This window comes from Solea solea, chromosome 3 (assembly GCF_958295425.1).
Source record: "Solea solea chromosome 3, fSolSol10.1, whole genome shotgun sequence".
In the NCBI taxonomy this organism is placed as follows: Eukaryota; Metazoa; Chordata; class Actinopteri; order Pleuronectiformes; family Soleidae; genus Solea; species Solea solea.
The window spans coordinates 21,276,433-21,299,412 of record NC_081136.1 but is presented as its reverse complement, the minus strand read 5'-3'; the positions used below and the strand labels follow the sequence as shown (position 1 = coordinate 21,299,412).

Below are 22,980 nucleotides of genomic sequence, written 5' to 3'. Positions count from 1 at the left end.
ACACAACTTGAGAATGGAGGCTAAAACACGAGCACTTAAAACAGGCGACATATGTTACTGAGTTGTTGTGAAACAAAACAAGTGACTTATGTGTGTTATGCTGTGCAAATACATGTAGTTTGCGGTTAGTGTGGAAATCTCGCGAGAGGTCTCACTCCCACCCGCTAGTGTTTTACATTAATTTGTATCTGTTAAAAGCAACAATTGTACAAATCAAAGGTTTAAATGTGAACCAAGCGCATCTTTTGTTTGCTGTTACACGTTCGAATGTAAAACGTGAAAGTGGGAAAACGCAATAACATCAGAGACACTATTTTCAATCCGAATCCATCATCTTATTTACGTAGACGATCTTTGATGACGGAGTTTTCTGTGACGCGGCTCAATTACTGTCTTGTCTGTCTGTCTCTCAGGACTAGTCTTGCTGCCTTTTTTCTTGGATGAAGTGGCTACGCAGCACAAAGGTAACGTCTGGAAAATAAAGACAAATTTGGTGTTAATGAGATAAACTAGCTACCGGGTAATTTAAGATAGTTGTTTGGGTTTGTCCACAGCTAGCTAGCATCTGTGTAAAGTCGCATGTTCACGGCTAGCCAGCCTGTGCTTGAGTTTTTATGTATAATTGCTGGTTCATGCACGAGACAGACGGATGTTAACCACGTTTGAATGGAAATAAAGTATCCATTTTTGGTGTCTGCTATAGGTGGGAGTTGCCAGAGATACTACGATACGGTATTATCATGACATATAAGGCATGATATTATCACGATGTTGCAAAAGGTTTAATGTGTTGGTAACATCAGTTAAAAACTGATACGCAAAAAAAAGGTTTCAAAGGCGATATAATATCGCAACACAAATGATCACACTGTCTCCATAGAGTACTCACTTCCTGGGTTTATGTAATATTATTATTGTAATATAGTAATATTGTACTTATTGTTTACTCATCCCAAGCAGTATAGATAGATAGATAGATAGATAGATAGATACAAATCAGATAAGTTGTTTTAATCTTAAAGAAAGTCTCAAACTGATTCATCCAAAATAGTTGACGATTAATCTAGTAACCGATTTTTGCAGCCCTAATATTCTATCACCATGCACTTTACTACTGTCCGATTTTCTGCTTTTCGGCTCCCTGCTTCACTATTTTATGAGCCAAGGTTTAAAAAAAAAAAGAAACCTACATATTTGATGGATTTGTAACATCAAGAAGTAGAAAAAGTTAAACAGCTTGGATTCTGCAAAATGTCTGTGATAACGGCAACAAGACAGAACTGCAGCAACATAAGAACACTGAGTTGCAAAGAGACACTGTCTAAACTTAAAATAATTCATTTTATGTTGCAATGTTTCTGTCCTAGACTTTTGTCAGGCAAACAATTGTTTAAAAACGAGGGCGTCTTTAAATAAGGTGTGGCATGCAAACAAATTTCACTGTGTGTTTTACTTTACTCTCCCCAGACTGGATGACTGGAGATGAGACCCTGCAGCCCCACATTAAACCATGAGTATCCAGAGGCTTGGAGGAGCTATAGGGGAATCCCTGGGCTCTAGCCTGACGGTGCGTATGAGCGGTGCAGGTGGTGGGTGGAGCTCCCTCTCCCTGAAACCCGTTTCCTCTGGACGAATCGCTTCTTTGTTCCAGACCATGGTCCCTACTGGATACACCAAGCTGCAGGAGGAGCGACTGGCCATGGTGGACCTCGGAGCCAAACCTGAGGTCAGCTCCTCGCTCCAGAATGGCTACAGACAAGAGACATTGTCTCATGTGGAGAGCCGGCGACACGTGGACCGCGCCTCTCGCTCCTCTGTGACTTTATCTGACTGTGGGGACTTCTCTGAGATGGAGCCAATGCTGGCTGAGAGGAGGCTGTCCAGTGAGGAGGCAGGGGGGGAGGAGGAGGAGGAGAAGGAAGAGGAGGAGGTAGGGCAGGAGGAGAGGCAGGGATCTGCTCTGCATAACATGCCCAAGGAGTCTCCACTATCTATGGCGCTGCAGATCCTGGTGCCCTTTCTTCTTGCTGGATTTGGAACTGTGTCAGCTGGGATGGTGCTGGATATTGTGCAGGTGAAAGACAATACCCACCAATCTTTGCCTTACACTTTGTCTTCTAAGTAACTTCTTTAGCTCTTTTTACCTTGTGACAACATGGCTGCCAGCGTGGACACCGGGAAACATAGATTTAAGCACTTGATAAATAAAATCTACATCTGCTTAAGTGTTTGCCACTTTAACCAACCACTGAACAGACTATTTTGACTTGAAACTAAAGATTGTGTCCCTTATGCTTCCACACCAAAGTCGTTGCTTCCACACCAAATCAGCGTTTTACCCTGTGGGGACACAGGAGCTGCTGTTTTACTGCTGCCTCACTTAGATTAATCTTCAAGATGGATTCCAAAGACCAACGTTATAAAATAACACATTTGAACTTACTGCCTACTCTCCCTCACCAAATCCCATAGAGAATATTGGCGATTTTACATAATGTCACGCACATGTTTAATCAGTGCTGCCTCCATATTAGTAAGTAAAATTGTCATATTGTGACTTTAGCCCTTTAAATCTTTTGTTCATATTTACCTAAATAACTGGTGATGAAATGATACAGCAGTAGATTAACAGCATATGGAGACATCTCTGTGGACTTTGGTGTGGGGGGACTGAACGGTTTACAAACTTCAATGTCTAGTCATAAAAGCTTGTCTAACAGTGCGATAAAGAGGTGAACATATTCTAGACTTAAAGGAATCCTTCTAGCTTTGTGTTAAGAGAATAGGGGTAGTGTTTTTGAAAAATTGTGCTTCCCAACCTCAGTTTCCCCTGAGTTGAGAAATATCTTCATTCTTTTTTTTTTTACGTGTCCACCAGTGACTAAAGGTCCGAGCCTTGGTCCGAGGCTTGAAACTGCAATGCTAATTCTGCACTTTTTAGACCCACTCGTAGGGGGCGGGACCTCATTCCCAGAATGTAAACAGTGTCCGCCATCTTTGCTAACAGTTACGCTAACAGGACCAAGTGTCACTGGTGGGCACGTGACAAAGAAAAGAATCAAGTTATTTCTCAACTCAGGGGAAACTGAGGTTGGGAAGCACAATTTTTCAAAAATACTACCCCTATTGTAGTAATACAAAGCTCAATGCAAATTGGTGAAGTATTCCTTTAAGTTTACATTGATTTTGCCACTTGAGCATTTTGTTAAGAGGCTAATATCTGTATTTCCTCCTGTTCCTGGCCTGCTGGCAGCCATGTTTTCACTCAGTGTGTCTGCATATTATTCTTGCTTTTCAAATGAACACAAGAGATTAGGGCTGGGCAATATAGGAAATGAAAAGTACTATTAAGAGACTTTTTAGACAAATATAATTTTGTCGATTTAATAAATAGGATGATTATCAATGCAACAGCCTTTAAAACCAGGAAAAGTCATCAGCATGTCTTGTCTCACGTCACGATATAGATAAAATATTGATATGTTGCACAGCACCATAAGAGATTACATTCTTTAGAGAATTCTGTGTCTTGTCTTGTAAAAACATGACTCAGAATGAACATATTAGTGTGAAGCATGAATCATGTTGCAGACCATGTACTTTTCAGTGGTTTTGGTCAGTCGACGTCATTCACAGATTAGTAAAAGTGCAGTTATTACCAGGTCAGTTAATGTTTAAAAAATTTACTTTGTCCACAGCACTGGGAGGCCTTCTCGTACATCACAGAGATCTTCATCCTTGTCCCGGCTCTGCTTGGCCTCAAGGGGAACCTGGAGATGACGCTGGCCTCGAGGCTGTCCACAGCGGTGAGACAAACACAGCCACAGTGACACCATGATTCATCCGTTCATTATCTACCACTTTATCCTACACATTAGGGTCGCAGGGAGCTGAAGCCAATCCCAGCTGTCATGGGGCAAAACACCCTGGACAGTTCGCCAGTCCTTTGAAGGGCAAACACACAGAGACGAACGAACGACCATTCAGTTTTATAGTTTAGTCCAGACTAATTATCCTGGGTTTTACTAGGATTACCTATTTATGTTAGTGATAGGAATAACATTTCTTTTCGGTGTACTGAATCTTTAGAATCACACATTTGTTTGATCTAAAGTTTGGCATTGTTCTTGGATTTGCTGAGGCAGGTTTTCTGACAGTTTAAGCTAGGGCTGCAACTAACGATTATTTTGATAATCGGATGAAATTAACTTATTACGAACTTACTGTGAATCTCCTTCACCCATGGCTCCAACATGCTTCCTCTTCAGATGCTCATATGACTAGATGACTTATGTCGTACATTTTTCTCTCTGATAATGTTGTTTAGCAGCGAAATTGTCATTTCCATCTTCATATTCTAATTACTAAAATGGTCAGATCAGTTAGTTGGACCTAAGATTTTATTTTGTAACACCAAGCTAAAGCCAAAAAAATTGTAATAGAACAGGACTATAAATGCATCACATTACATTGTGTGTGTGTGTGTGTTCCTCTCTGTGGATATTAGACTTCACACAGACATTGATCTGTGCTGGAATATTAATGATGAAATCATTCGCAATGGTCAAGAGCAGCCCTGTTAAGTCTGAGATAAACATACATGATGTTGCAGTTTGAGCTTACAGTCCACAAACGGAACATGGGTGTGGTAGAGTGTGATTATGTTGTTGTGTCACAGTTGTAGTACTTGAGTCAAGTTTTGATTCCTGTTTTCTACGATTGGTGACTCAACAGGGACCCGAGAGTGGATGACTCGGATTTAACTGATAAAAGCAGTTTTTATGTTACATACAATTCTTTAATCTAGTGGTTCCAATAACTCACTGTAATGGAGCTTTTATAGGAAGTTTAATTGACATCAAAAATACATCATTGTGCAAACAACAGAGCATTAAATAATACATTGCATGGAAAACACACTGGTATTATGGTTTCATTTATAAATGAAACCAATAATGACAAATAAAAACCCCATCAGATACTGGACTTTGATTAAACGTTCCACCTTCAAGTCACTTTGAAAAACTCTAAACTGAGTTTGAAATTGTGTTTTCTTTGAGATTTTTTTTATAGCATCACATTTATGTCAAAAGTCAAACATGGGCACTGGCCCTCTTATGATTGGTCAGTTTCAGTGTTATCACACCCACAACAAGCTTCTTGCATTTGATTGACAGCTATCATACAAGATGTCTGGAGCGGAGAGGAATGTTAGCCTGAAGCAAATCATTTGTAAACAATTGCACAGATGAGAACTCATATTGAAGCATACATATGTTAGTTTTACGAAGAAACATTTGCTATTCACTGAGATAAAGAGGTGGCATTTTAAGAAATCTCTTTTACTAATGTGATACTTCATCGTCTTTCTCATCCCTGTAATAAAAAGAGTTCTGTGTTTTGAAATTTAGCCTGAAAACCTTTCCAAAAGTTATATCATTACATTATGTTCTCTTCTTAATTATTTCACATGTTTGTGTTTATTTCATTTGTATTACTAGATTTCTTTAATTTATTTGGTATACTTTTCCCTGTGCTCAGCAGCAGAGGTCATTTAGTCTCTTCTGTTGTGAAATAAACATTATGTTTTTCATACTTATGTCACACCAGATGTAGATAAAGATTCTGTGCTAAATAAACAAATAAATAATCATAATATTGTGCATCCCTAATAATGTATGTATTTTTTTTGGGATATTGCTCCTTTTGCTTTTAGCAAATTGTAATGAGCTGCTGCTAAAATCTGTACAGCACCTTGAATCTTCCCACTGTACATCTGTGTATGAAAAAACCTTAGCCATGAAGGGAAGTCATTACATAGCAGTCGATGAAAACATGTTACTTTTCTCATGTTATTCTGTCTTTACTCCCAACACAGGTAAATGTGGGCAAGATGGATTCTCCAATAGAGAAGTGGAATCTCATCATAGGCAACCTGGCACTGAAACAGGTACGCACACACACACACACACACACACACACACACCTGTTAATATTTTCTATACCACACAGATATGCTGAGTAAATATTTCGCAAAGCTACCAAATACAGATTGGATGATTATACTGTACGTATTTATTGTGCATTACCATAAAAAGCATCCCAGCAACTTGATTGTGGAGAATTTATATGAGGGAAAGGCTATCCAGCTCGCCAACATACAGTCTTAATGGTTTATTTATTATTATTAACATTTTAGAGATAGCAGATTTTTACAGGTATAATATGAGATTTATATTGTCCCCTATACAGTATGTACTAAAACATGCCTACTATGCAGTTTGTCACACTTATGTAAGTCTGTAGCATGTGATATGCTGTAGATTAAATTATTTTATTATTTTATTTATTTATTATTATTATTTATTATTAAATTAATTGTTTTAACCCTAGTGGGCATTGACTAAGATCGAGCACAGGCTCAGCTAATCTACACCACACGACGATAAACATACAAAAGTTATAGAACAGAATTTGTGTGTGTTATGTCATAAATATGAAGCTGTAACACAGATAATAATCCTCCACGTACTGTTTGCCAGTTTTCACACACATAATAATGCTTGTTTTCTCCCCCCCGTGCTCCAGGTCCAGGCCACTGTGGTGGGTTTCCTTGCAGCTGTAGCAGCTGTGGTTCTCGGTTGGATCCCAGAGGGGAAGTTCCAAATGAGCCACGCTGTGCTGCTGTGCTCCAGCAGCGTGGCCACGGCCTTCATCGCCTCACTGCTGCAGGGTAAACACACACACGCAGACGCACGCACACACACGCAGACGCACGCAGATGCACGCACGCACACACACACACACACACACAGACGCACACACTCACTGGCAGTCCCACAGAAGCTCGGTCACCTCCCTGAACACACTAGCTGTGTCTCGACTTAGAGGCTGCTTCCTTTAGAGTAAGTGGACAGAATCGAAATGATATGCTCTGTTGTTTGGGGAAATCCCTATCATTTCACCACTGTTGCTTAGCAACAGAGCTGCAGGTGGATGTGGTGCAGATTGCAGAGTATGTTAGTATTTCTTTTGACTACAGGTACTTTTTTACTACAGGTATTTGTGTACACGCACTTCTCATGAGATTATTATGGCCCAGAGTAATCATTGTCCAGGCTGCATTATGACTCTGCGAAACTCTAGTGTTTGTTTCTGGTGTCTTGAATTTTTATGTTTATTGTTAATGAAGGTCTGTATCATGTAAAAACAAAAATGGACAATGTTTCAGAGCTGCTCCTCAATGTCTCAAAGTAGTAATTTATGAGTAATTTAATGACCATTAACAAAGTGCTCCACCATCCCCACTTCTTGTTTCATGTTCAGGTATCATCATGGTGGGTGTGATCGTGGGATCAAAGAAGACGGGCATCAACCCAGACAACGTAGCCACACCCATCGCTGCCAGTTTTGGTGACCTCATAACCTTGGCAATCCTGGCCTGGATAAGTCAGGGCCTTTACAAGTGCCTGGGTAAGTGAACTAACTTTTCATAAAACTGTTCACTGTTGTAGTGAGTCACACACAAACTGCACGACTACATTAAAAGTTTGTCTTTCCACTCTTGTACTTATCTCTGACAAGTGCAGTCAGTGGCCTAAAATGAAAATCTGCTGACTGGCTCTGGCTGGTGCATGATTGACTTTAGCGAGCCACTGCCAAAGCCATTGCTAATCAAACTTAAGGAGGTTGGTTTTACTACACCACAAGGTCAACACAAATGTTTTGTTGCCTGATGTGTCACTGGAGCTGTCTTATCACCGTCCACAATCAGTGACTGAGCACTATCACAAAGGTTTCACTTTTATAGATAGTTCCGGTTTTTGTGTTGTTGTACTTGTGCATACGCCTCTTTCACAGTAAAATGAGCTTAAACAAAAAGTGCTAACACTAATGACAATGCTGGTGTTTTTTTCTCCCTTGCCTGAATTGTGATAATCACAAGCATTTGATTTGATCATTTTTCAGTTGATACAAATGACAAAAAAAGAAATGATTGAACATAGGGCTAGGTGATAAAACAATTTTATTGATTCATTTGCATTTGTAGTTAAGGGTGATTTGTTTTTAATGAAAATCAGTTTTCTCTTTAACTTGCACCCCCAGTGCTTTGGGCTCCCCTACTCGTTGACATTGTTTGAAGCCAGTAGAAAGCTTACTGAGAAGCAGTGGTGGCTGGTGATAAAAATTTTGGGCGGGGTGGCGTATTTTTAATGAGCAAAGGAAAAAAAGCACTACAAAAAAACAGCCTACACGATCGATTAGAGATCAGACATGGCACTGAGGGAAAGAGAGATGCAGAGTGTTGCCTCTTGCTGTGGCAGTATGATGTTTGAAACTAGTTTGACATTCACAAATGTTTATAAAGACATAATTGACTCAGTCATCATGTGTTTCCCCTGCTGTGGAGAGGCTGTGTGTTCACACTGACAGATCTGCAGCTGCGCACAAGAGCACGTCCCAGACTCCCGGTAGTTACCGGAGTAAGATGTTTGTATCTAGTTATCTGGGCCAGTCTGCTCGGCTGTGTGCCCAAAGACTACGCCCAAGAGTTTTCCTATCTTTTGCATTGCAAAGGCGTGTCTGTGTGCATTCTCACTGTAGCGAGGGTGTAAGAGCTGTGCGCCCCAAATTAACCAGAAATACATCACTTGACTGGCACTTGCTGTAAATGAGCAAGGGAATGTTTTTAAACTGCACTTCAATGCAGATTAAATATGGTAGCCACAAACCGTAAAATGTGCAGCTCGTTTATTAAAATTTTCCTTGTTTTTAAAGATAATTTTAGATGATTCCTATCTCTTCTTCTTCGTCATGTGAGACTGGTGGGGCGGCACCATCGCGCCCCCTATGGACGGGCCGCCACTCCTAAGAAGTTATATTTTTGCTGTTGTTTACAAAGGCAGGGTCAGCCATCTTGTTTATATGCTTGCTTCGAGGCTTTTATTTTTTTAACCCAAAGGAGAAACTTTGTTTAAATCCCAGAAAGGGAATAAAAACAAAATAAACTTTTCGAAGGAGAGTAACAATACACTGCAAATTATCTGAATATTACCTTTAATTTCAGATAATACTGGTTCATATTTTTGGCTTTTTAATGTTAAATGAAGGATACTTGCATGTGTTAGAAACCATGAAATTGACTTTAACTATGGTCTTATTCTGCTGTAACACAAATAATTTGGCTTAAAATTAAAGATGTAAAGACTTTTTTTAAATATAATTTTGTCAATTCCATGTTTTTTCATCAATATTTAATATTTAATTTATAATATTTACTGTATATCAATGCAACAGACATATCAAAATATCCAAAATCTAAGACTATATTTTGTATCACAATATAGATATAATATTGATATATTGCCCAGCCCTACTTTGATCCAGCTCTTCAAGTTTCTTTATTACTTCGCCCCATGCAGTGGGAGTGAAATATTGTTTTTAGTGGCTCAGTGTGTCTGTCTGTTTGTGTTTCCGCACTTGCCAATATGACCAACAGAGGCCGACAGAGGCTTGTTGGATGACGGGGTGAAGTCTTTTATCTCTAATTGCCTTGTTCTATTCTTGTGGTGCTGTGTAATGATCCACTTTCCAAAATTGGCCAGCAGAGGTCCCTCCTGCCTCACTTTGTATTTCCTCTGCTGTCCAGCTGTTGAACAGATGCTCTCTTTTCCTCCTGCCACATAACTCTCGTCACAGCCAGACCTGTGTCACAACACAGTGTGTGACTTAGTCCATCCATACTGGAAGCTGTTTTCCCCTGGAAAGTGTCTCACACCAGCTACAGCTGTCACACCTAATTGTGCAACATGGATGTTCACCACTATGAAAAGAACACTTGAGTGCTGTCTGCTGCTTAATATACTAAACACACTTCAGTTTTCAGAGTCAGGACAGTGGTCCTTTTGTGCTTGTCATGCTGCCACTGAACAGGAACAGGTCGGGTCCGAATTTTAATTACACGATTATGTATGCAGCTGAGAAGTTAGACCACCTGAGTTAAGATGAGACACCAGCTAGATGCTGCAGCCGCAGGAGTCAACACCAGTCCAGCGTTAGTTTATTTATAGAGTGCGTTTAACCAACAGGACTTTGGCAGTGTGCCTCAGCAACAATAGATCAAAACAGGGATATAAACACCAAGAAAAAGTGCTCGAGCTTGTGGAGAGAAGCTGAATTCAGCGGAAGACATATGAATTGAAATGGCGGTTGTTTGGCTGTTGAAACTGATAATTCCGGTCTGGACTCAAATACAGACACACTGGCAGAGACACTAGTGCACCTGAACAATTAGATTCATAAGGTAAAATCCCATTGTGCTGTTATGACTCACTGTTAGCAATAACAGTGAAAGTATGGTATTTTTAATTTACTGAATCTTAGTGTGCTGCTATGACCTGGCACATTACTCTTCTCAAGCAGCAGAGTCAAAATGGCTGCGATGAAGGATGTATGCTGATATGTTAACTAAAAAAAATGCTTTTCAGCATAAACACATGACTTCACATGAGGCCCCTGCCCAGTTCTTTTTTTTTTATCATAAATATACACGTGAATATGCACAGAAAAATGTCCATGAGTCGTGCCATTGATCCGTCCTTCACAAACTTTCCCAACGTCAGCTTCCTTTTCAGGAGAATTCGTCCTTGTATAGTCCTCTGCTTCAACTCGTCTACTGACAAACACTTCTTTATTTCCCCATTTGCCCACCTGTATTCAGCCAAGATGCTTGTGCAAACCTACGCTCCAAGGGTGCTTGCATTTTTAGAGGAATAAATACATACATTGCATACAAAGAAGGTGCTTATTTAGTCATTTTTTCCATTTTGAATATTTCCAGAATTCCTTCATGCCAATGTAGTAACAGATTTAGCAGCAGCAGCTTTATATCCCCCCTCAGTTTTAGACAGGAAACATGACCCAGGTAGAGATTCTACAGTCACTCGAGTCTTGAACAGTGTGCTTAATGTTTTGTGAATGCCTCTCCAATTTAAGTTTGGGCAAGTGATTTGCCTCTCTTTTACCCACAGTGTCTACACCCATTCAAAAACTTCCTCTCGTGGTATTTGGAGGAAAATGTGAAATATTGTAATACCTGTTCAATTTTCTATGCAGACAAAATTCCTTAGCTCCACTCTGATCACATACCCTGGAATATACAGGAGAACAGTATTTCTGATTTTACTCCCAACTACCACCAGAGGAAGCTTGCGTATCACTGGTGGTACACGTTCCACTATTTGAGAACCATGGTACTTGACAACACAGAAATAAATACAGACCATTTGCCTTCCAGTGATGACAACACTATCTTTAGCCTTGTAAACTTTCAGTGACTCTGGTGTCATTGCACTTAACATGTTAAGTGCACTTAACATGTTAAGTGCAATACGACTGTTTTTCGAATCAATATAATAACCGTCAAATCAATACTGTGTTTCTGATTATTTGTTTTCTTTGTAAGAAGCCATGTAATAAGCGGGATGACATCCAGTGAAGTGGTTAATGTCGGGATGATCTTCTTTGTTCCAGTAATGGAACGTAGTTCCTGAGATGTGGTGTTTTAATTAAACAAATTGATGACATGTCAACAATAATTATGTCGACTAATTGGTACCGTAAGTTTGTGAAATCCCACATTGGATGTGTGCTTTTATTGGGACCATCATAGCTGCACCAATGCATAGGTATCTTGTGTTTTTGTTCAGCTCAGGGAGACATTTGGCAGCTGCACCATTCTTTGTCCTGGAGAGGAACAGGAATACTAATTGTTCCTTCATTATTTTAATTAAGAGGAATAGTGAAAGGCAGTCAGTCAGAGGTTCACATAATCAGTTTAACCTGCAGATTACCTTAATGGTAGCTTGGCTGATACCCAACTTTCCCTGTGTAACAACTGAAGCGGTGTCAGGTTCCCTCTGGAGCAAAGGAAGGCTGCTGTGACACAAGGTCCTTCTTCCAAATGTGGGCCCTCAGTATACCTGACTCCACTTTTTATTGTAGGACTGAAAGTCTGCCTGCAAGCAAGCCCATTATAACTGAACACCAGACTCTTTCTGCTCTCCAGCTATGAGATAATAAATCTGGCACTGTGTCCTAATGACAGTTATTTAGTGCCTGGAATAGGATTCTGCTGGAAACATCTGGGGCTGAGCTGAAGCAGGTGCTTTTCCCCTAATTACTCCTTCAGAATAGTTGTGTTGCGCTACATTGTGGTTTAAACAAATATGAATGATTGCAGAGAGAAATTCAGACAAACCCTCGCTGTGTTGCTCTCACTGTTCAACTTTCCTTCCATTCAAATATATGGATATATTGAACAGCACTACAACCTCTGTATAAAAATTGAACACATGAATGAATGCAAATATGCTTTCCCATACATATATAGGTCATTCATAATGAGTGTTAGGGGTGGGATAAAATGCAGATATCCCAAAATACCATCATATATCCGATTTTTGACTACAACAAAATTCAATCACAGGTTATATGAATCTGCAATGCTTGTGGCTTTCAATCGGCTTCGATTCAACATTAGTGAGGCTGCAAGTCCCAGGTGGACGCACTAATTAAGTCTTCCCATGACACTAAGATGCCCAATTATATTCCAGATGTTAGCATCACCATTAGCAATTAGCTTTTTTTCCCCACAACTTAAGACAGCACTCAGTATTTTTTTAAATTTCATATTACTTCATTGTATTGGCACCTAAACTAGAGCTGGACAATATATGGATATTATATCTATATTGCGATATGAGACAAGAATATGGTCTTAGATTTCGGATATTGTCATATCCTAGTAAAGACTGTTGCATTGATAATCAATAATTGATGACATTTATTTCACCTTTCTCCTAAAATCATTCACTTGTCATTGAGTTAGAATGAAGGACTCAAGTAAAAGATAGAAAATAGTGTAGAACTGAAAGATTAAATTTTTTTCTGGTGCATTTGTCACATCACAAGTCATGCACAGGTGACAAAAGGGTGAAAAAAAGCACCACGTGACAGACATTCCACTGTCAACAGGAACGTGTTAGTCACTTTTTTATTTTTCACTGAGGTTCAAAATCCCTTGTTGAGCTTCCTAATTTTGCAGGACAGAGCTAGAAATATAAAAAACACTCTTCCTCTTCTCCAGACTCCTACCCGTATGTGTCGTCCCTGCTTTGCGCCTTCTTCATGTGTCTGACTCCACTGTGGATCATCATCTCATCCAAGCACCCAGCCAGCCGCACCCTGCTCTACTCTGGATGGGAACCAGTCATCACTGCCATGATCATCAGCAGGTGAGTGTTAATGGAAATCTGTGCGTCTCTGTCTGTACAGTCTTGAAAGGAAAAGCTTATCTTGCGTCTGTGACTCCAGTGTCTGGTTTGCTTGGTGACTCATCTCCTCAACTATTTGTAGCACAAGGGCTGCCTCACAAATACATCCAGTAGGAGTTACTGTCTTTCTCTCACTCCAATTAATCCAAGTAATTGTTTGGTCCATAAAATATTAGAAAATGTTGAATATTGTTGGTTAGTGTTTTTTGAACCTCAAGATTATGATGTTTTTCAAATGTCTTGTTTTGTTCACAAGCCAAAATGATTCAGTTTTAATGATTTCTTTGTTATATGGATCAAATAAAGCACATTTTAGAAGTTGAACAGTTAGAGAACTTGTTTTAATTATACATTTACTCCATATATCAAAGAAATTATTAAATGTGTAATTTAGGTTTGTGGATAAAACGAGACATTTGAGAACATCATCATTTGCAGGTTTTGAAAACACTGATCAACATTTATTGTAATTTTTTGAACCAAGTGAATCGTTAGTTGCAGCCCTAGAGAACATTCAAACCGATGAATTGATTATAAAATTAGTTGACGATTAATTTAGTAATTGATTAATTATTGCAGCCCTACTGTCAATTCTTAGTGCAGGTGCTACCACATTTCATAGAGAGAAAATGATTGTTTGGTTTTCAATGCATCTCATGTCTCTGTCACTCAGTTCAGGGGATTGGTATCAATAACTGGTATTAAATTGAAATATCTCCCCTATTGGTTAATACCAAAGTATTAATAAGCATCTGTATGGTGCATTAATGCTAACTTTTGTGAATTATGTCTTTGAAGTAGCTCGAAATGCTTCAGCACAAATGTTTTACATATAACAGTGTCATAGTTTAAAAGGTCTGAAATGACTATCGGACTGATATCAGTATCAGTAGTACTCAAGTATGTGATATTGGTATCAGACATGGAAAAGTGGTAATGTGTCATCCCTATAATATACAGAGAATTGTTGTATCCCTACCAGTTAGTAGTACATATATTATTACAAGGAAGCAGCAGGCCTTTGGTTGGTGGAGACCATGTGTGTTTGCGAAAATGATAATGGTTATGAGAGTCCTTGAATGTATCTCATAGGCTATTCCTTATTCAGTGTTCCCGCGGGTCATTGACATCCTTCTTATTACTTGCAAGTTGTAAACCCTAAATAGTCTCAGGTCATTGAAAGTGCAAGAAAGTAGTTGCGTTGAGATTTAGGTAAATGTCTCCTGCTAGCAATGTGCCCTCCTTTGTTAAGACACCACTTACTCTTTCATGTGCCCTGCATTGCTTAGACGAACAAACTTTGAATCGTAATTACTAGTGGGGTTGTATGTACACTGTCTCTCTCTGCCAATTATGTGATGCCTGGGAAATGCAAATTCCAAGATCTCTGGCTCACCAAAGAAAATTACATAGATTGGCTTGCCCAAGGACAATCACTTGGCCAGATGCAGAGCATGCTGCAAATCAATAAACGTGGACACCATGGACGAAGCGGCTCTTACAAGTTCCCCTCCCATCTTAAGCTGTGCCAGCACATTCAGTCCTTGAATTTGGAAAGGTCTTGAAAAGTCCTTGAATTTGATGTCAAGCAATGCAGGGCCCCAGACCAACTTTTTTCACTAGGAACACAGTGGCCCCCAGCTAAAAATCTTAGGGGCGCAACCAGAAAATTTAGGGGCACACACTGTGAATCCATATGAAGGTAAACCGACAGCTCCATCGAGTTTTACCATTGGTAAAACTCTCTACCACACCTTCGTGACTATCACTCAGAGTATTATTAGTCATCTGTATCAATAAGCAGTAACAGTATTGATAAAATCCTAATAATACCAGTCTCTTCTCAGTGTAGCTTCACAAAATGTTTAATGTCCTTATCCTCTGTGGAAATTGTTTAGATAAGACAGTGTTGTGTCTCTGTACATGCATTGCCCCCCTCTCTCCCCCCACCACCACCACCATATCACCAGTTGGTCTAATTATGTTGTGCTTTGCAGTATTGGAGGACTCATCCTGGACAAAACAGTGTCTCATCCAGATATGGCCGGCATCGTGGTATACACCCCAGTTATCAATGGTGAGTGACTTAGAGAATTAATACTCAGTAGTGTTTCTGATTTGCATTTGCTTGCCCCTGAGCCACAAACAGACGAGGGGAGGGGACTCTGGTCGAAGACTCATCAGCATCAAGGCTATTTATATAATTCCTTCCTAAATGCTCAAGATAAGACATGCACATTTGTGTAAAAAATTATACTGACATAGGTGTCTGTGTTAAATTCATAGTTTAGGTTTATTGTATGTGGTTGTATGATGTACTGACTCATGGTCACTGCTGGCTGTGTTATGACTGCACCTTGCTCTGAGAAATGGCATTAGGCTCACACTGAAAACATGGCTGCCAGACCAAAGAAACCCTTGGCAAATAAAAATCTACTTTTTGGGCTTAGCACTGCACTGAAAAAGCTCAACTCAGATGTCAGATGTCACGTGACTGGTTTCTTTGAACCACCATGTTGGCAGCCTGACATGCCACAAAAATGATCAGGACCGGTAATGGATTCAACCTTTTCAGAGTTTACTGCGAGGTGAACAGCGTTGTTTCCTGTCAGAGGGCATGTTTTAAGAATATGTCACGTTCTGAAAGCAAACTGAAGTTTGTGTTGCTTTGTAAAAACCACCCATTCTCTTGTACCTAAGTCTGTAGAGAAAAGGTACCACAGGCTCCATTACTGAGTTGCAAATTAATACAAGTATAAAACAAGTCCTTTGTGTCTTAATTACTTTTGCAGGTGTTTTGGTTGAAGCCTGAAATGAAGTAGGGCTGCATGATTAATTTGATCTAATGTCAAACCTATGTGCAATCTCATTTCCAAATGACAGTGATTTTAATGAGGGACATTAAGCTGCATCAAAACAAGTGCTCCATTTCTCCTTCAACCAGTGACAACGTGACAATAATAACCTGATACAGTTGGTTAAACTTGGGTAGTCTGTAAAGAACTGAACACTGTAAAACCACAAGAAGACCACAAGGGTGTTAAAGGTACAGCCGAGGACTGAAGTAGACCTGCGCATTAATTACAGTTGATTAATGTGATCAATTACTGAAGCACCCAGGAGCAACTGTACCGCTGTGTCAGCTAAAGCACAGTTATTCAGTCATCTGTCGTTGTTGAAGTGGAGAGATCACAACAGCTGTTGCATTTTTAATGTTGTTGTGAGTGCTGCAACAATTAATCGATGAGTTGATTACTAATCCGTTACTAAATGAATCAACTTTTTTGATCATTTTTTTTACAATTAAAACAAACCAATTTTTTTTTGTCGTGTTTAATGTGAATATTTTCTAGGTTATTTGCTTCATATAACAAAGAAATCATTTAAACATTTGAGAACATAGTCATTTCAAGGTTTGGGAAACACTGATGGACGTTTTTCAACGGATGGAGTTCGAAATTTACGTACTTATTGCAAGACAATTTTTTGGCCTGGGTCAAAAATATAATTTAACTGGCAAAAAGCCTGATAGAAAATTATGATCTCATTTCTACTCAAGAAAATGGTGGTTCTCATTTTCCCTGGAATGCTGCCCCACAGTAAAATTAAACTAATTAAAATGACATCTATTGCCTTTAGCAGTTGTGCACCTGCTTCTGTAGCTGAGCTGCATACTACTATCTTTGAAATGTGACTAAAAATAACAGTAAAGTACTGCAACACAAGGAAAAACTGTTTATTGTGTGCCTGCTATTTTCCTCTCTGATTTGTAATAGATGCAGTCTTTGACCCTACAAGATCAAATAGAAAGAGAGTCTGCACAAGATAGATAAAACACAATAGTGTCTGATAGAGGCGAAAAGTGTATTTAGTGTCTCAACAGTGGGTGCACAGACATTTGGAAGGTCAGAGTTTTGTTTGTCATTCCAATTAAAAACCAGGTGAACCTGTGCCTGCCACATTGCTATTTAAATGGCAGATGTGGGAAACTGGAGTCAACGATTCTCTGCTGAGAAGATGGATATTGATGTGCATCTCTGATTCAAATAATTCATTATTCTTAAGTAAACATTTACTTGTAAGAGAGAAGGAAGAGACAGAAGCACAGTGGTAGATATGTCCTGTAATCTCACGGTGAAAGATGAAAGTTGTGCCTCTTTTTCTTGGCGCTTTTATGCACAGGAGGGGGCTGCGGTCCCTAATGAGTATGTGGTCCTTGGTGGGTGGATGCTCTGCCTCCACCGTCTACTGACTCACTTTCACAACAACAAATTCATTAGACTGCACAGGATAAAGAAATTCTTCGACATTCATAAAGTGTTCAATTGATTGACACCAGCACAGCGTATGTGGACTGTGAACCCTCTGTTATGTTGGCGCATCTACATTGCCCCTTAAATAAGCATGAAATTACTGCGCCATTGACTTGAATCAGGTTTTTGTTGGTCAAGGGCACAGTGGCTTTCTGCTGCCTCAAGATAACAATACGCCAACGTTGCACCTGACTAAACCTCATTTTAAGACATAACGACAGGCGCATTGATAAGCACAATTGCATTTGCTACCTACATACACAATGATGGGTGCTGGTTGGAAACTAGCAATGACACTTGTGCTACAGTTGCACCGCTTGTGCTGGGTGTAAGATCGGGTCATATTTGTCTTGAGGTGTGTGGCTTCCAGCTGTGAAAGTATGTGAGAGCGAAATCTGATAAAGGTGTGCTCAGTCAACAGTCACTGAATAAACTAGGGTAACTTAAAAAGGCTCATAAACAGAAACAGGTTACCTAATGAGACTGGTTGAGGCCATAGCCCATCTGTCTCCACTTCATAAAACTAGTCCTCCATTTCCTCCTGCTTCCATCTCCCACTAACAGGCTCAGCGACGGCTGCCAGGGTTCTGGCACCTCAACAACAAGAGATAAGCTTTTAATTATATGGCATTAATGAGAAACATTTAACAAGATGGAGTACGATTTGGACTCGTAAGTGGTTTCCCATTGGGACGCATCCTGGACACAGCATCTGTGGCGTCAAGTGTGTGTTATTCTGTGAGGGTGAATATGTTTTTTGTTAAGTTTGCAGTGTCCAACATTATAAATGTGCCAGCTCACAGTGAGACGCTCTTCTTATGTATTTCAGAGGATCATGTCCTATTAAAAACTACATCTGAACAAAGAGCAGAGCAGAATGACTGAGTGAGTGTGTGTGTGGATGTTTACAAAAAAATGTGTAGACCTTGATAAGCAAAGATAGGTTAAATAAAAAATAGAGAGAGAAATCTTCATTTGACCACACTGACCTTCATAATTTACAACATTCAAGCTTTTTAATGACTTTTTTTGGCAGGCGAAGGTATCTATGGCTGCAGATATTATATTAATATATAAGATCTTAAAAGGTGTTTCAGAATGGAAGTGTCTGCCAATTTCATTAACTTCAGTATGACTCCTCAGAAATGAGATTGGCTGAATTGTCTGCATTGGGATTTAAATTTAATCTCTGCCGGTGTTAAAGTCATAAATCTGAAGCTGTATACAGTATATGATCATATATCTGTTTTTCCACCATATAGCACCCAGCTGAGTCTTTTAATATTTGTTTTTCATCTGGGCATATTTGCCTTTTCTCTTGCCTAATGTTATTTATAGAGACATTTCCTCTTTTAGAGGTTTCTCTTCCAAAAAGTAGATTTTTTTCACATTACACATTTTTCCACAAGACCTTCTGATCATCGAAAGCCCCCAATTTTCTAGGCTGTGTTCCATGTATCACCTTCGGAACTCAGTTGAGAAGTCGGTAATTCAAAACATATATCGGGCTTGCTATTGTAAACAAACAACGCTTTACATTTTGCACTTAAATAGAGAAGCAATTTGTCCACAGTACAGTTAAACAGTATTATTTGTATGACTGATTTTCTGTGAAACAAATATGATAGAAGTGTTATTAATCATTGGCTGCCATTGACTGCTATAGACGTCAATTCGGCCACTGCTCTGAAAATGGCTGGCAGGCAATGAGTTAATGGTACACATAGCAGTGTTTGCCGTCTTTGAATCCCATGTCGGGCTTTGTTTGTTTGGGGCATCAAGAGCGCACTGAGAAGAAAAAAATGCAGTTTTAATGCAGTGAGTGCATTACAAGTCATGTGTGGATGGGAATCAGTATCAGTCTGTATCGATACCGGTCCGATACTGGTCAAAATCACTGGATCGTATATCGTACAGATAAAAATGAAAAATCCAATCCAAAACTCCTATGTGTCTCATGCTTCACTATGCACTGTGACTGTAACAAATGTAAATACAAATCAGCAAAAGTATTTTAGCTGAGTCATGTATTGACTTTTTTGATAACTACGTTTGTGACACAATCGGGGAAGTGTGTTTGAAATGACTCAGCATAAATGTGTTTCATAGCTTCAAAGCTTCATAGTTTATAAATAGTCTAAAATGACTGTATCAGACTAATATCGGTATCTGTAGATACTCAGGTTTGTGATATCGGTATCAGACATAAAAAAGTGGTATTGTCCCATCCCTAAAGTCATGTGACAAACATGAACCAATCAGCAGGTGGACCCAGATGCAGCAAAGTTTGTTTTATCAGCAAAGTTGCTAAGCAATTTGTGGTTTCTTCAAATTTAAATGATTTATTAACAATATGAATGTAATAATAATAATGCAATAATGTACAATACCTGCCCCTACAGACATGTGTGTGTGATGTGACATCACAGATGTGACTTCAAATTATACTATACTCTGGTATAAGTGTTTTTTCGTGGTGAAACATTTGGCATTTTGTTCCAGTATTTGTTTAAGTTGTTTCCGCATTAAGGTAGCTAAAACGTTTTGGTACATTTCTTTAATATATGTATAAAAACATTTCATTACTTTGGGAATATTAGAAATGTCTTTGCCAGAGATGATAATTGGTATATTAATTTCTATGTCACATTGACTTGTTATATATTAAATCTTTTGCTCCATTGAACTATGAACATGTCTTTCATGTCCAGGTATTGGAGGAAACCTGGTGGCTATTCAGTCTAGCAGAATCTCCACTCATCTACATTTCCACTGTGCTCCTGGGGAGGTTCCTGAAGAGGCCAAGGGCTGCTACTACCCCTGCCGCACATTCTTTGGTACAGGTAAGCATATCCAGGACTCCCTTGCAAAAGAGGTTTTTAATCTCAATGGGACTTGTAAAATAAAGGTTAAATAAAATATATTTATTTAATACTCCCCATTAAATAAAATCATCAATCTCTGCCTGAGCCAAACCTGGACCAACCCGACCCGTGGGCTGAGAGTTACCGCCACCTTCCTCAGGCCCTGATGAGCCTGGCTCGTGATTATGTTTGCCAATTACCTAGTTGTTTTTTAGGAGAAGGCATGGAGAAAAAGGGGAAGACAAAAATATTTGCCTGTGTGCAACAGAACAGCATATCACCTCCGTCTCCTCTGTCCATTTCCTTGGGTCATGTTTCAATAAAAAAATTTCATTTGTGGTTCAAAATTGATTCAATACATATAGCTGCTAATTTGAGGATCTATTCTGCTGTTGTGTGTAAGAAAAGTTCTTTCGTCATGAAATCAGATTAAAGTGCAAGATTAGGAAGCTTTTATATTTGGAATTTCTTTAACATTTATCAAAGCTAAACTTGCTCAAGTATCCTGGGTATGACCTGAAAAAGTTATGTGAGTTCTGTGCTGTGAGGGCACGGGTCTTTTGAAATGACATAGGCTATACCAATCAAAACTGAATCAACGTTAAAAAAAAAGGCAAGGATCTTTGGAATTTTTGAATTGACTCTTAGAGAATAAGAGTCATGATTTATACACACTTAATTTTCACACAATCTAGAATGTTAGAAATAGGTTTGGATATCATGTTGTTCTCATTATAATAAAGCTTGAGGTTTTTTGCTCTTTTCTAAGGGAACTGCATCTCTTTCTGTGTCTTAATAGTCTGTTCCTGTTTCCTCCTGCTCTGTCAGGTGTAAATTATTTCCTTGTCTAGAATTAAAAACAAAGCAAAGCAGCAGGGTGTTTTTGAAACCTGGGGACTGTAGCTGGCATATCTGCCTACACAGTTTTTCACTTGACTGTTGAATCATTGTATGAAGAACACACCTACAGCTTTAGACATCTGGTGAGTTTCCTCCTGATTAACCTGCCTTCCATTCCTTTTGTTTTTTCCCCAGGAGCCAATCACAGGTCTGCTCAGGTGCTTATCCTCCTGGTGATTCCGGGTCACCTCATCTTCCTCTACACCATCCACCTGATGAAGAGTGGACACACGACCCTGACAGTCATCTTTATGTCCGTATACCTGGCTGCTGCTATGCTGCAGGTAAGCACAATAATGAGCTTCATAGCAGTGAGAAGTAGTTTTTTTTCTAATTAATTTTGACCTTGAACTTGAACTTTAGCTCCCAGTTTCCCCCAGAAATTTGAAATGATCACTATTATGTATTATTGTGGGCCACGTGGTGGTGTAGTGGTTAGCACTCTCGCCTTGCAGCGAGAAGACCCTGGTTCGAGCCCCGGTTGGAACATGGGCCTTTCTGCATGGAGTTTGCATGTTATCCCCGTGTGTGCGTGGGTTCTCTCCGGGTTTTCCGGCTTCCTCCCACAGTCCAAAAACATGCAATGTGGGGATAGGTAAATTGGACAATCTAAATTGACCATAGGGGTAAGTGTGAGAGTGAATGGTTGTTTGTCTCTATCTGTGTGTGGCCCTGCGATGGACTGGCGAACTGTCCAGGGTTTACCCCGCCTATCGCCCGATGTAGCTGAGATTGGCACATCACCCCCCGCGACCCTCTGGCAGAGGATAAAGCGGTAGATGATGACTGACTGACTGATGTATTATTGTAAGACATGTATTAACAATACTTAAAAACTAACTACAGAGTCTTACAAAAAGGCACCCTCTTGAAATACTGTTTTAACAAACACAAGAAAAATCAATTGTTTTCACTGAAGTTAAATCCTAATTAAGGCCCTCTTGTCAATCTAAACAAAAAAGAGAGCAAGGCTCCATAATTTGCTTGGTAGGCAATTTCATGTTTTAGCAACCAGTAAAGGCGTTTAAACTCACCAAATATTGCCGTGTGCTCAGTGTTAATCACTGGCTCAAAGGCTTTAGTGATTGACATGCCTAGAACATGAAAAACGAGAAAGCTATTGGATATTTCATTTTAATCAATGTAATTTATTTACATTATTTATTTATTATTTTAAAATTTTACTTTTGCTTGCTGCCATCTCAATGCTAGTGTGATGGTTGTCGAGAGCCAATATGTACGTTTAGCACAACTTGCCTATAAGTTCTACAAGGAGCTTCCTTGAGGACTCTGGATGAGGATCCTTGAGTTGCCCGCTGGCGGTGTTTGCGACACACCCGGCTAAACATACCTCCACTAGTTCAATGTTTACCGTCGCAGCTCACGGAAAGGCTGCTCTGACGACGTGCTAACATCCGTGCTAGCTCAGCGAGTGACCGAGCGGGCTCATCGTCTCCTCCAGTGCTCCTCCGACTCCGAAAAAGAACGTCCAACGTTTTTTGACCCTTTCTCTGTGACATGTCACGTTATTTGATGAAGTTGTTAGTGTGTAGACTGATAGAGACAGGC

General features: G+C 39.6%; 1 protein-coding gene across 2 annotated transcripts in view; it reads left to right on the top strand.

The window, feature by feature from the left end:
• The first annotated feature begins 259 nt into the window (after positions 1-259).
• Positions 260-22,980, top strand: part of slc41a2b (solute carrier family 41 member 2b) — a 35,644-nt gene continuing 12,923 nt past the window's right edge. The window contains exons 1-11 of one of the 2 annotated variants that reach the window (XM_058626022.1): positions 260-464; positions 1,468-1,567; positions 1,652-2,074; positions 3,699-3,806; positions 5,879-5,950; positions 6,589-6,733; positions 7,327-7,473; positions 13,148-13,295; positions 15,332-15,411; positions 20,359-20,490; positions 21,547-21,695. In XM_058626022.1, coding sequence (XP_058482005.1) covers positions 1,511-1,567; positions 1,652-2,074; positions 3,699-3,806; positions 5,879-5,950; positions 6,589-6,733; positions 7,327-7,473; positions 13,148-13,295; positions 15,332-15,411; positions 20,359-20,490; positions 21,547-21,695 — 1,461 coding nt within the window. In that variant the 5' untranslated portion in view covers positions 260-464; positions 1,468-1,510. Of the gene's footprint in view, positions 465-1,467; positions 2,075-3,698; positions 3,807-5,878; positions 5,951-6,588; positions 6,734-7,326; positions 7,474-13,147; positions 13,296-15,331; positions 15,412-20,358; positions 20,491-21,546; positions 21,696-22,980 lie in introns of both variants that reach the window. The other variant, XM_058626021.1, reaches the window with a different exon arrangement.